At 56.2% G+C, this 12994-nt stretch overlaps 2 protein-coding genes across 6 annotated transcripts in view; both read left to right on the forward strand.

Moving 5' to 3' along the window:
- SSH1 (slingshot protein phosphatase 1) overlaps positions 1 to 6852 on the forward strand; it is a 40751-nt gene extending 33899 nt beyond the window's left edge. For all 5 annotated transcript variants that reach the window (XM_054219723.1, XM_054219724.1, XM_054219727.1 and 2 more), the window contains 2 exons: positions 578 to 1208; positions 1682 to 6852. In XM_054219723.1, the coding sequence (XP_054075698.1) occupies positions 578 to 1208; positions 1682 to 2953 (1903 nt within the window). In that variant the 3' untranslated portion in view covers positions 2954 to 6852. The remainder of the gene's footprint in view (positions 1 to 577; positions 1209 to 1681) is intronic.
- A 2209-nt stretch (positions 6853 to 9061) lies between these two features.
- Positions 9062 to 12994, forward strand: part of CORO1C (coronin 1C) — a 61081-nt gene continuing 57148 nt past the window's right edge. The window contains exon 1 of the mRNA XM_054219337.1: positions 9062 to 9084. The gene's annotated coding sequence lies outside the window, so the exon portion shown is untranslated. The remainder of the gene's footprint in view (positions 9085 to 12994) is intronic.

Consider the following 12994-nt stretch of genomic DNA (forward strand, 5'->3'; position numbering starts at 1 on the left):
TCTGCGTTTGGGAAGCATGTTCGTATTTCTCAGCAGCCAATACTGTTCAGCAAAACATTGTTCTTGTTTTATGAGGCAGAACCGAGCTGAGGCAGTGTTGGAGGCAAGTCATTTGCAGTTCTGGGTGACCATGCCAATCACAAGTCTTTGTCGTTGCAAGCGCTGTAGTATCTAATAAGGGTTTCTGCATGCTCTGCTTGGCCTCTGCTCTACTGAGGGAAGAGGAGGAAAATTTTTCACTCTGGTTCAGCGGGAGCTGTGCCATGAGATGTGCAGAGATGTTGGTTCAGAGTGTTTTGCTCTGGCAGAGAGCTCTGTGCCCCTCCGCCCTGAGGGACTCTTCCCAGGGGCTGTTCCCATCATGGCTCCGAGAGTCTGCTGGGCCAAGAGGCTCCGGAGCGGGCAGGCGGGAGGGACAAAATCCTGATGCTAGAGATGGTTTTGCTGAAGTGGGACTGCCAGGCTGGGCCCACCCTTCAGCCTTTCGGTTCCGGGTTGTGGAAAGGGACGAATGTTCCTGGAACTGAGCATCCTGCAGCTGAACGGTAATCACTTGTGTCTTTGTCCTTTCCGCCAGCAAGCAGCGCCACAATAAGCTGTGGAAGCAGCAGGCAGAGAGCAACCTACCCCAGAACACAGACGGCACCACGGGGTCGGGCGACTTCTTACTCGAGAGCTTAGACATCGATCTAGAAAACCGCCTGGCTGACCTGGACACACCTTCGCAGTCAGCGTACCTGGACAACCGCGCCGGCACAGAAATGTCTGTGGGGTTTAATTATTGCTTCCATCGCCTCTCGGACACGCTGCTGGAGAACAAGATCCCTGGTGACAGGGAGGGCTTTTTCCACGCGGATGAGCTGGAGCGGGATGCGCTTGCGGAACGCACCGCCTCGCTGGTGGGACAGCCTCCGACTGCGCCTCCGGAGGGGAGGCTAGTGCAGACGGCGAAAGCCCTGGAGACAGCGGAGCCGCTGGCAGAGCTGAGCAGTTTCACTGAGAAGGAGGTGAAGAAGAAAGCGGACTTCAGCCCCCGTAAGGGAAGGGTAGTGCTGGGCCCCGGGGATCCAGGGGAGGACAGTGTCAGGGAGGAAAATCCAATGGAGAAGTGGAAGCGGCGTTTGTCCATGCACAAGGAAGAGAGCAGGCTTAATAGAGAGAACTTGAATAACAACAACAGCAAAAGGAGTTGCCCAGAGGATTTTGAGGTGCGTATGGAGTTGAAATGTAGGTGATTAGCATGGCTGACTACTGCAAGTGAAACTGCTCTTCTCATCTTCATAGCACAGTTTCATTTGACTTGGATAAAGCCTTTCATTCCATGATGAGCTTCTTCCTTTTCGAAGTGCTTCTGAACATGGCTTTGCTTGCCCAAGCTATGGATTTAGATGCCAGAGAGAGAGAGCGCACACATGTGAGTGCCCTGTAAACTGCTTTGGGCAACTTGCTTGCATGATCATCGCTTGAAACGGTAGGTATTCTTCCAGTATCTTGAAGATACTGTCTGCTGAGAAAGTACGTGGCTTTTGTTCCTGCTGCAGGGCCTTAAGAGAAGCGGAAATGGGCTTTGTTTCAAATCTGCTTGGCTGTAAATATATTTTGTGGTCTGTGCCTCTGGCTCTGCTGATGGCTGATGTCCCGTTCTGTGCACATTCATCTGTACCTGTTTTCTTTTTTGCAGCACGATGCTGTATTTGGGATCCTCAGTAAAGTCAAGCCTTCCTATCAGTCTTGCACTGACTGCATGTATTCCTCGGCCAGTTTGTCTCCCGACTCCTTTGGGGAGCAGTGTGAAAAGCTGAACCCCGGCACCACGCGTCGCAGCACCACCATCTGCACGCAGCCAGCCCTCCTCTCCCACATCAATTCCAACTTGGCGGACCACCTGCCCAGCAAGGCACACTCAGAGGAAGCAATCAGAACTAAAAATAATGAGGCTTCGCTTCCTCTGTCGGCAGGAACTGGTACTTTGGAGGCTGGCGCTTGCAAATCACTTGATCAACACTGCAGCATTTTGGAGAAAGGAAAAGATGCACCAAAAACCCCAGTCAAAACTCTGCTGCCCAGGAGAAACTCGCACTGTGACAAGAGCCTCCTTAACGCAGAACTGGTAAAAGAAGAATCTCTGGCCAGAAAAGATAGCAAACCTACCAAGGATCTGAAGTACTTGTTCAGCAAAGACTTGGAAAAGCCAAGTGCAAATAGTTACTTGATGCAGCATCAGGAGTCTCTTATTCAGCTGCAGAAGGCAGGCTTGGTTAGGAAACACACCAAAGAGCTGGAGCGGTTGAAAAGCCTGCCCTCGGACGCCTCGTCGCTGCTCAGAGAGAGCCCCCTGAGCAGAGTCGACTCTGGCGTCGTGGAGGAAAGCGAGGGTCTGATTTCACATCACAGCCTCGTACCTCTTCTGGGACCCACGCCGTTGATACCCAAAGAAGAAAACGACGTGGAGAAGTTAGAGGTGAAACGCGTCTTGGAGGGGATCTCTCAGAAAACCTCCACGCCTGTCATGTGTCGGTTGGAGCACACGAGTAGTTTCACCAAGGACTTTCTGAAGACCATCTGCTACACCCCCTCCTCCTCCCGGAGCTCCAACCTGACGCGCAGCTCCAGCAGCGACAGCATCCACAGCGTGCGGGGCAAGCCCGGCCTGGTGAAGCAGCGAACTCAGGAAATTGAGACCAGGCTGAGACTGGCCGGCTTGACTGTGTCTTCTCCTCTGAAAAGGTCCAATTCTCTCGCCAAGCTGGGATGTCTTAACTTGTCCTCTGAGGACTTATCAAGTGACATGGATGTGTCAACTATAACGGACTCAAAAGAGGCCGTTTCAAGTGAGTCTTCTGTGCTCTGTGAGCCACAATCCACGCTGAGGAGTGCAGACGTCGCCTCCAAACTGGCAGCGAAGCCAGCGGTCGGAAACTTGAAGAACACGCTTTGGATGGGCAAAAGTTGATGCCTTCTGCAGGGGCAGGGGTGGATTTTGGGGGTTTTATGGCATTTATTCATTGCACCGGTGCAGTTTTATCATCTGACTTGCAGTAGTTCATCTGATGCCACCTCGTCTTCCCCTCCTTGTGCTCCGAGTAGGGAGAACAAAACCATAATGGGTCATGATGAATGGCACAAGGGACAATAAAATGTATTGCATGGCTTAGAAGAGGACTTTGTGTGTGAATTGCCTGTTGTCCTGCAGGATGCTATTTCTAGTGCTGTTTGCCAAGTATAATAATGTGGTTTTGTGTGTGTGTGTATATATATAGATAGATATTTGTGTCTGTTTATCTATCTATATATATATAATGCTGAAATATTCTGTTTCAAAGACTCAACAAAATAATTAATCATGACTTCTTTTTTTTTACAGAACAAACACAAATGTCTAGTTAAAAGAGAGCACTTGTGGAAAAATTCTTAAAATGGTGACATGAACACTACCTCTGTTCTTGCTGACTTCTAGTCTCGGTTTATTTGTTGTTCTTTTTTTAAAAAGGCTTTTCCCACAATACTTACCCTTGTTTGAAGGTATTTCCTTAACGTTAACTGTAAAGGCCTGGAGGAGTTTGGAGACAGAGGCTTTCCCGCACCGAGTGAGCTGGCTGTGAAGTGAGGGAGTACCGAGCTGTGTTCGTGTTGACTCTGTGACCTGCTGGCGTTCGTCCGTCTTCGCTGCGTGACCGGGTGAATCGTCATAGTCTCCTGTTGGTGCCGGAGCGACACCCGGATTGTGTCGCTGGCGCAGGCTTACGCTCCCATGAAGAGGCATCGTGTTCTTTGGGTGTTTTTTGCTGTCGTTGTGGTTTGTAATGTCCCAGTAACTAATGACGAGCCTGGACAGTAAGTGACCGTGGACCCTAGTGAAGCTTTGTGTGATGCTGTGTCGGTGTCGTGGATCCTGTGTTGGGGACCCTTCTGCATTGGGCTGTTGGTGGCACCCCATGCCGGCGAGACGGCCGAGGAGGGACAGCTCTGCTGGTGTCCCACGCATTTGAAATTGCAGTAGGCAATAGGCAAACGTGTGTCTTTTCTGATCAGTGCTGTTGGTTTTGGTAGAACGGTTCCTGTGTCCTCGGTTTGCTGCTGCCTGGGAAGCTGTTGACAAAGTCCAAGGGGTTATTTATGCTGGGTGGCAGGAGCCTGGGTGGCCACAGAGCGGGAAGCCCGGGTGTACGTGTCCCAGCTCCTGCAGGGGTGACAGTGACATAAATCCTGCTCTCGGGGGGGGCACATCCTTCGGGGCGAGCAGTCAAACAGAAATACGGGCTCGCTCCAAAGCGAGAGGGATGATGAAGGTGTGGGGGAGATCTCCTTTCGGAGGAAGGCATGACCTGCAGGGAGGACAGTGGGGGCTGCCCGTGCTCTCCCTCGGCGAGACGCCCGTGGTGCTGCGTGCTCCGCAGCGATCGTGGCCGAGGACGCGTGGCCCTTCCCATGCCAGCGGCTGGCTCTTGGGGACCGCTCACAGGCCGGTGTTACCGTGCGCTCCTCTTCTTGCTGCCCTGCGGTGGGTGGTGTTTGTAACGTGGCCGTTCAGCCATGCTATGTGAAATGCACGTTTTCTTAGGATATTCTGGGCAGCCGGCCAGGTCAGGAACTGCTCTGCACGAGATGCGCCGGCCGCATCGGGAGGGAAGAGCTTGAGAAGCGCGTAGGGGACACGCTCCGAACCTTGGTGCCTCCCAGCTCCCATCTGAAACCGGGCTGACTGCGCGTGCCTTTGGGGTGGTGTTTTGAAGCAGACTTGGGGGTCAGAACAGACCTTGGGGGTCAAAACAGACTTCTCGGGGGTCGGTGATGGCAGACGGATGGATTTGCTCGTTTAGCGACCAGGCTGTGGACGTGAGCTCTCACACGCTTTAAGATCTCTATCGAAAGCCGTTCTTAAAATTCCCCTCCTTGCGGTGGCGGGGGGAGAGCAGGGCTGCAGGCAATCCTTCTCAGAGTCTGTATTAATCAAAAATCCACAGCCTTGAGAAAGGGAGACGCGTCTTTTACTGTCCTAAATGCCCAGAGTTTACCTTTTTTTCCTTAAGCGGAAGACCCCATGTTTTTATATTGCCAGTGTGAGGAATTGTAGGGACCGGCAATCAGTGAATAAATATCCCTTCTTCGGAGAGTCTTGACTTTGATGTACGTTTTTAGCTGAAGGCACGTTTCCTGTTTCACCCGTGAAGGCTGGTTTGAAGCAAAAGCTGCTGCGTGAGGGGACCCTGCAAAACGGGCGCAAGCTTTTGCTTTTTAGGGCCGAGAAGGCGCCGGGTCGTGTTCGGGGTGGGACTGAAACACCCCCCACCCGCTGCCAGCGTACCACGGGTGCGCCCGCAAGTCCAGATCGGCAATAAATTCCCTGTATTTGTGTCATCTTTCCTGTCCTCCTTTACACCCGCACTGTGATTTCTGAAGGGGGTGCAGGCGATGGGGGCCCGGGGGAGGCCCCGGGGCTGCTTGATGCCTGGCCGGAGCCTCTGCCCTCGCAGCGCCGCGCTCAGATGCCGTCCCAGCGCAGTTCGATCCGTTTGCACGGTTATTTTTCTCCGCTTTATGTTACACCGGCACCTTTCTCAGCGCTGCAGGCGCTTCCCATCGCTGCCCGGCCAAGGGAAGACGTTGGAGTGCAGCGGCGGGGGGGGGGGTCGGATTTGAACGAATTCAGAAAAATTCCGTTATCTCATGCAAGCGAACATACATATATATATATGTATATATTTCCTTCCTCTTTTCTTGAGTGCCTGCCGAGCTCTGCTGCGTACAAACCCCCGCTTTCCCGGGGTGTAGCGCGGCACCAACCGGGGCACGGGTAGGTAGGAGTCGGTCCCGAAGCCGCCGTGCGGGAGAAGCACCAGCGTGCCATTTCCAAGGGTTTTGTAGCCAAACCTACGATGCTTCGTTAAGATTTGTTGCATGAGACGGTAGATGTGTTTGTCCTCTCCCCCCGTTATTGTAATTGTTCTTTTACAATTGAGTGCCTTAATAATAGTTTACAAATACTGTGTATTTATGCTGAGCTGTTAAACTCTGCTGTTTGCTCGTCCTTTTTTTTTTTTTTTTTTCCTTTTTTTGGTGCTTTTGGTGTTTCCGGTGGCAGTGAGACCGTTGCTACTTGTGCATATCCACCTCCCGGCCCCCGCGGAGCTCAGCGCTGTAACCACTTCCCTCCTGTCCCGGGTACGGCAAAACCAAAGGGCTGTGTTGAGCTGCCTTGAGCCGCCGCAGCCCCCGGCGCCCCCATTTCTCTATGCATCGCTGCAGAAACACGTCCCCGGGGCTGGGGGTGTCCAGGGAGGCGTCCCCGTGGCCGGGTCCGAACCCAGACCCAGTCCCATTCTGCCAGAAAACCCGAAACGCACAAAACTGGCACCTTATTTTTCCAGTCCAGGCTTTGTTGGTCTGTGTGATAGCAATAGCCGTGTGTGTGTGTGTGTCCCGCTCCCCGGGTTGTCCTTCCCGTGGTGCGTGTGGCTGGGTCCTGTCCCTCTGTCCCCCCCCAGCCGTCGCCCGCTGTGCCCTGGGGAGCCGGCTCCCGCCGGGGCGGTGGAGCCCGTCCTGCTCAGAGCCCGAGCCCGGAGCCGGCGAGGAGAGGAGGGGTTGGGTGAGTAACGTGTAGCTGTTCAGTGCGTTGCTGTACTCTGTGATAACGCCGTCCCTGTTATTCCATGGTATTTCTTAATTCTGGTTTTATATTTAAATATGCAGCATCTTTTGTACTGTACGTTCGCGGTAGGGGACGCATAATGCACTTTTGGGTTTGTGTTTTTTTGTTGGTTTTTTTTTTTTTTACTTTTGTTTGTAAAAATGTACTGTATATTTTATGTGCTTCTTGTGGGAAAAAAAAAAAATAAACTTTTTGTTTTTTGATTTGTTTGCCTTTTACAAATGAGCTTTGCAGCGTTTTTGGAGGAGGTGGGGAAGGATCAGCCCGGCCGTGGGGAACAGGCCCCGCGGGGGCGGAAAGAAAAGGAGGCGACGGACAAATATCACGGGAGCAGCAGCCGCCGCCGGCTCCCGCAGTCCCTTGTGTCCCTTGTCCCGTGTTATCTCTTCCCGTCTGCGCTCCCTCTTTTTTTTTTTTTTGGGTCCTGGCTGTTTTCTGCCGCTGAAGGCCGTGCTGGGAGATGCTTTTGTCCCTCTGGGTTGTGTCCTCGCAGCGCTGGCCGTGTTTCAGCTGCCCTGCCGGGACGGTGAGCGCTGCAGAAACGCACCCGAGCCGCGGCACGGGCTCACTTGCAGGATTTTTAAGGGGAAAAAGGAATTAAATAGAGATATACTTAATTCCTGGAGGCAGGAGTAGAACTGAAAAGTGGAATTCTCCGCTCCAGCCTCTCTCAGAGACCCCAGGCTGGGTTTAAGGAGAAGCTCCTCGTGTTTCTCCGAGCGGATGCTGGCAGTGGGGCCATGGTGTGTGTCACAGCGACACCTGCGCTGGGCCGAGCCCCCCCTACGCGGAAAAGTGCTTATTTGGAGAGGGGCTTGTGCTACCGCAGCGACGTGGGGGGGTTTAATTCCCCCAGACCTGCGCTGCAGCCTCCTCCGAAGAACAACTCCCCAGCGCGAAATCCCGGGATGCGGCTCTTCGGCCCTGAGCCGCTCCTGCTGCCGCCCCAGCGTCCGCCCGAGGTGGGACCAGCCCTTCCCGGGCATTCACCGAATTTTGCCTTTAAAGGCAAACAGTGAGCATCTGTCTCCTGTGCCGGCGAGGAGCCTCCTCGCTGCCTGGGATTGTTCTCGCTCTCCGAGCTGCTTCAGGGAGGAACATGTCAGTGTTTACCTTGGCAGAGCAGCAAAGCGCAGGCTGGGGATGCTCTCCAGCTTTGGCACGCTTGCTAATTGCCTCCAAAAGTCATTAACCCCCACCAGAAATATTTGCTTTTTAGAGTTTTTTTTGGTTTTTTTTCTTGGGGGGGAGGGGGGGGTGATTTGGCTTGCTGTTGGCCGCTGGTCAAGCGGGGCAAAGCCGGATTTAGTGCCTGCCCTCCCTGCCCCGGCACCGAGGAGCTGCGGCTCCGCCGGACCCGGGCAGGAGCCGGCACTCGCCGCTGACTCCACGTTTGCCAACACACGGAGCCCACGCCGCAAACTCATCGGGATGAATTAAACTACTTTTAAGTCCTACTGCAGCCTTCGCAGAGGCAGCGGGGGTCGATGCGGGGGTGATAAGGGTGCAGCGACGCGCTGCGTGGGAGCGAGGGGCTGGGGAACGTCTTCCTTTCACCCGGCGGCGGAGTGTCACCCCGCAGCCACCTGTGGCACGCGCTGGCTGATGCTGCTGCGCGTCACCCCCACATTTCTGGGCTGCGCTCGCAGCTTAGCAGGGACTGGCGCGCAGGCGGCGCTTCCCCAGCTGGGAAAATAACCTGCAAACGACGGAGGAGAGCGCCCCGGGCTCCCTGGGGTGGGTTTGCGAGGGGTTTTGCTCTTCTCCTTACACCCGAGAACATCTCCCATGGGAATGGGGCTCTTCCCCCGCTGCGGGAGGTGGGCTGTCGCGGCGCGGGCAGGTACCCGCTGCGGGAGCTGCAGCATCCGGAGCTGGAACCGGCATCTGATGGATGAACCTCCCCTGGCGGAGGACGGAGACCCTCCTGGGCTGAGTCGCCCCGGCACGGAGCGCTTGGCTTCGCGTCAAGGCCTTCCCAGAGTCGCCCGGACATGCTTACGTGATGACACACGAAGGAAAACAGTGGGAGCGAGTGTGTGTGTGTGTGTGTGTACACGTACAGTTTTTACACCCTGGGGTTAACTCTCTCCAGCGCTGAGCCACGGCGGAGCTGGAGAGCTTGTGCTCCTCAGGCTCCCGCTTGGGGAAGCAGCAGCTTTCTCGCTGTCTCGTGCTTTTGAGGTCCTTAGGACAGAGTCTGTCCCTTAGCCAACGCCATTTTGGGGTCAGATGTTTGCTGTTAGCTCCTTTAATTCACACTTCCCTTGGCTGGTTCACCAGACGGCGCTCCCTGCTCATCTCGGCTTCCCAAAGCTGGAGATCTCCCCGCCGCCGCCGTTTGCGTCTCAAGAGTTGCCTCTAAGAGGCGACACGTGTGAGAGGCACCACGGGACGGGACCGTGAAATGGCCGGTGGGGGCCCCGGGGCCGCTGGTGAGTTCGTGTGTCTTTTTTTGTTCTTGTTATGATTGAAAGTTGGTTCTTTGCGGAGCGGTTCTTGTTATGGCCGAATGTTACATCCTGTTGTGATGTTGCTATGGCGAAGCCAGGCAACATCTGGAGCAACACGAGTTCTCTCCGGCGACCGTCGGAGGGTTTATTTATAGCCTCGCTGGCGAAAGGAGGCGCCTGAGCATGAAGCAGAGGATGGTGGGGGCAGCCTGGCACTGGGTGCCCTCCCGGTTGGGTCGCAGGGCAGTGGGAAGACGCGAGGTTGGGTGGAGGAGCCCGTAAGCGGTACGGAGCCGTACTCGGGACGGAGCAGATCTCCTCAAGGACCTGCTTGACCCCGTCCTTTACCCGCAATGGGAGGAGGACGGTTCCCTACCAGCACTTCCTCCACCCCGCTCTGGTGAGACCCCACCTGGAGCACTGCCTCCAGCTCTGGAGTCCTTGGCACAAGGAGGACATGGAGCTGTTGGAGCGGGGCCAGCGGAGGGCCACGAAGATGATCCGATGGCTGGAGTCCCTCTGCTGTGGGGACAGGCTGAGAGAGCTGGGGGGGTTCAGCCTGGAGAAGAGAAGGCTCCGGGGAGACCTTCCAGCCCCTTCCAGTCCCTAAAGGGGCTCCAGGAAAGCTGGGGAGGGACTCTGGAGCAGAGAGGGGAGCCACAGGACGAGGGGGGAATGGTTTTAAACTGAAAGAGGGGAGATTTAGATGAGATCTCAGGAAGAAATTTTTCACTCTGAGGGCGGTGAGCCCCTGGCCCAGGTGGCCCAGAGAAGCTGTGGCTGCCCCATCCCTGGAGGGGTTCAAGGCCAGGTTGGACGGGGCTTGGAGCAACCTGGGCTGGTGGGAGGTGTCCCTGCCCAGGGCAGGGGGTGGCACTGGGTGGGCTTTAAGGTCCCTTCCAACCCAAACCATTCCGTGATTCCCAGTTTCACCCTGGGGTCGGGTGCCCGCAGGGGTCGTCAGCAGACACCGTAATGATGTCATTGGGGGAAAAGATCAAGTTTGGCAGGTGAGCGAGGCTGGGTTTAGTGAAGGAAGCGATGCGCGCAGAGAAGCAACAGGAGGGACACAAAGGGCCACTTCGACACCAGCGGCCTCCTGCAGAAAGAGGAGAAGCTGCTTCGGCAGCAGGTCCCCAGCTGCCCGCAGCCCTGGGATGGTGCCTCTGTGTCTGTTGAGGCTGGGGGGTGGTGGGCAGCCACGCTGGCCCCCAAAGAGGTAGAAATGTCAATATTTTTCTAAGCAGAAGTTGAGAGTTGGCACTGCCCATGCGCGATGAGCTGGTTCCTGTGATGGACGGATGGATGGATGGATGGATGGATGGATGGATGGATGGACGGGCGGATGGATGGACGGACGGATGGATGCGGGGCTGTGGCAGGCGCCAGTGGGGCTCCTTCTCCATCCAGCCATTGCCAATGGGCTGCTGTTTGGACACCCTGTGGTGGCAGGTCCTCGCTGTGTTGCTTGAGTTCCGTCTTGATGGCAGCAGCTCTGTCACCTCAGCCCTGCTGAGCCCGAGGGGTTTGCTCCGGCCTCGGCCCTGGCCCTGGGTGTTGCATATTCCCTAAAAGTCTCTTCCTCTCTGGTTTGAAGGATGGGGCAGCGGCGACGTTGCTGCAGCTGCCATTTCCTTTTATGCAGAGGCTTCAGGAGCAGAAACGGCGTCGCTGCCGGGTCGGACTTTCCCGAGAGTTCCAGCAGCAGCTCGCAGGAGAGCGGTGCCGAACGCCCCAGGGCAGGGCAAACCCCGGTCCAACGGCCCAGCTCCGCCGCTGCCGCGCCAGCCCTGGGCTCCTCCCACCCCCACACGGGGCAAGCCAAAAAAATCAAGATGATATGTCCAAATCATGATGGTTTTTTTGAGATGCTACCTCCAAATCGTGACATTTCTTAAGAAACCTAGAATCCATTTGGCTTTGGCATGGGGGACCAAGGGGAAGAACCCCAAATTATTGATCAGGTCATTGTGCCGATGTCAAGCCCGCTCCAATTTGGTGAGTTTATCCCATGGAAAGGTGACTTGGCTTTAAAATTTGTCACACACACACACGCCCCTCAGCAAATCTTGCTGCAGCGATTTCTCTACCTGGTGGGTTGGGTGCTGCGAGGTTCCCCCCCCCACCACCGGCATCAGCTGGGAGCATCGTCTGCTCCTGGCGCTGCTCCGGAGCCCGGCCGCCCCCCCGGGTCCTGCTGGGAAGCGCTTGTGTTTGTTTTGGGCAGCCTTAGCAGGGATTTAAAACTTCCAGTGGTAACAAATGGTGTTTTGTCTCGCTGCAGAGCAGCTCCGCAATGGGCATTGATAAAAAAAAACCCAAACTACCCCTGGCTGGCTCCCGGGCTGATAAGGGCTGAGATAAATGTCATCCCTCCCTCCTTCCCCCTGACGGGGGCTGGCGCTCACTCCTGCGCCGGCTCGTGGAGCAGGGGATGAGGTGGTGGCATCATGAGACACCGTGGTCCAGGTGTCGCCCGCGCAGCCCGCGTGAGTGTGGTGGCTGCGCTCAGAGGGATGCTGGGGTCCCTGGGGGCTCTGGATGAGGATTTTCCAGACCCATGGAGCATCAGAGGGAAGCCAGGGCCTCTGGATGAGGATTTTCCAGCCCCACGGAGTGTCAGAGGGAGGCTGGTGTCCCCAGGGGCTCTGGATGAGGATTTTCCAGCCCCACAGAGTGTCAGAGGGACGCCAGGGGCTCTGGATGAGGATTTTCCAGCCCCACAGAGTGTCAGAGGGACGCCAGGGGCTCTGGATGAGGATTTTTCCAGCCCCACGGGGTGACAGTGGGATGCCAGGGGCTCTGGATGAGGATTTTCCAGCCCCACGGACTGTCAGAAGGATGCCAGGGGCTCTGGATGAGGATTTTCCAGCCCCAGGGAGTGTCAGAGGGATGCTGGGGTCCCTGGGGGCTCTGGATGAGGATTTTCCAGCCCCAGGGAGTGTCAGAGGGATGCTGGGGTCCCTGGGGGCTCTGGATGAGGACTTTCCAGCCCCATGGAGCGTCAGAGGGATGCCGGGGCTTCTGCATGAGGATTTTCCAGCCCCACGGAGTGTCAGAGGGATGCTGGGGTCCCTGGGGCCTCTGGATGAGGATTTTCCAGCCCCACGGACTGTCAGAGGGATGCCAGGGGCTCTGGATGAGGATTTTCCAGCCCCAGGGAGTGTCAGAGGGATGCTGGGGTCCCTGGGGGCTCTGGATGAGGACTTTCCAGCCCCATGGAGCGTCAGAGGGATGCCGGGGCTTCTGCATGAGGATTTTCCAGCCCCACGGAGTGTCAGAGGGATGCTGGGGTCCCTGGGAGCTCTGGATGAGGATTTTCCAGCCCCACGGAGTGCCAGCGGGATGCTTGTAGCCTGGGGCCAGTCGCTGGGGGCTGTTGGCAAACTTTTGGGGCCGACTTTGGGGTAAGTCAGTCCCTGCTGGGAAACGGCACCCGGCTCAGCCCCGTTGGTGCCTGCGCCAGCTGCGCCTGTGTCTCTTTAGGGACCATCTAGGTGTTTTCCTGCATCCCGCCTGGGGATGCTTCCCCGGATCGGGCTCCGGCAGCCGGTACCTCCTGCACCATAAAAGGCAAAGCGCTGGGGAAGAGCCGCTGGGCTGGGAGCCGTGGCGGCCGCCACTCGCTGCAATGCCAGGCATCCCGGCTGTGTATAAACGGATTAGAGCCCTCCAGCTCTCCCGCTCCCCCTCCTTCCGGAGAGCTTCCAGGAGCCCGCTTGGCAGAAGGACTATCCAAAGGGAGGAACTTTCTGCTTGAAGGGTTGTTTAGAGAAATGCCCAGAGCGTTAATAGGGATTTTTGATAAGTTATGTTTCGGAGTCTCCTAAGGGAAACTTGTTTCTGAGGCTGCTGTCGGGCTTCTGTGTTTATCCCGGGCAGGCTTTTTTAT

This window comes from Rissa tridactyla, chromosome 13, assembly GCF_028500815.1.
Source record: "Rissa tridactyla isolate bRisTri1 chromosome 13, bRisTri1.patW.cur.20221130, whole genome shotgun sequence".
NCBI lineage: Eukaryota > Metazoa > Chordata > Aves > Charadriiformes > Laridae > Rissa > Rissa tridactyla.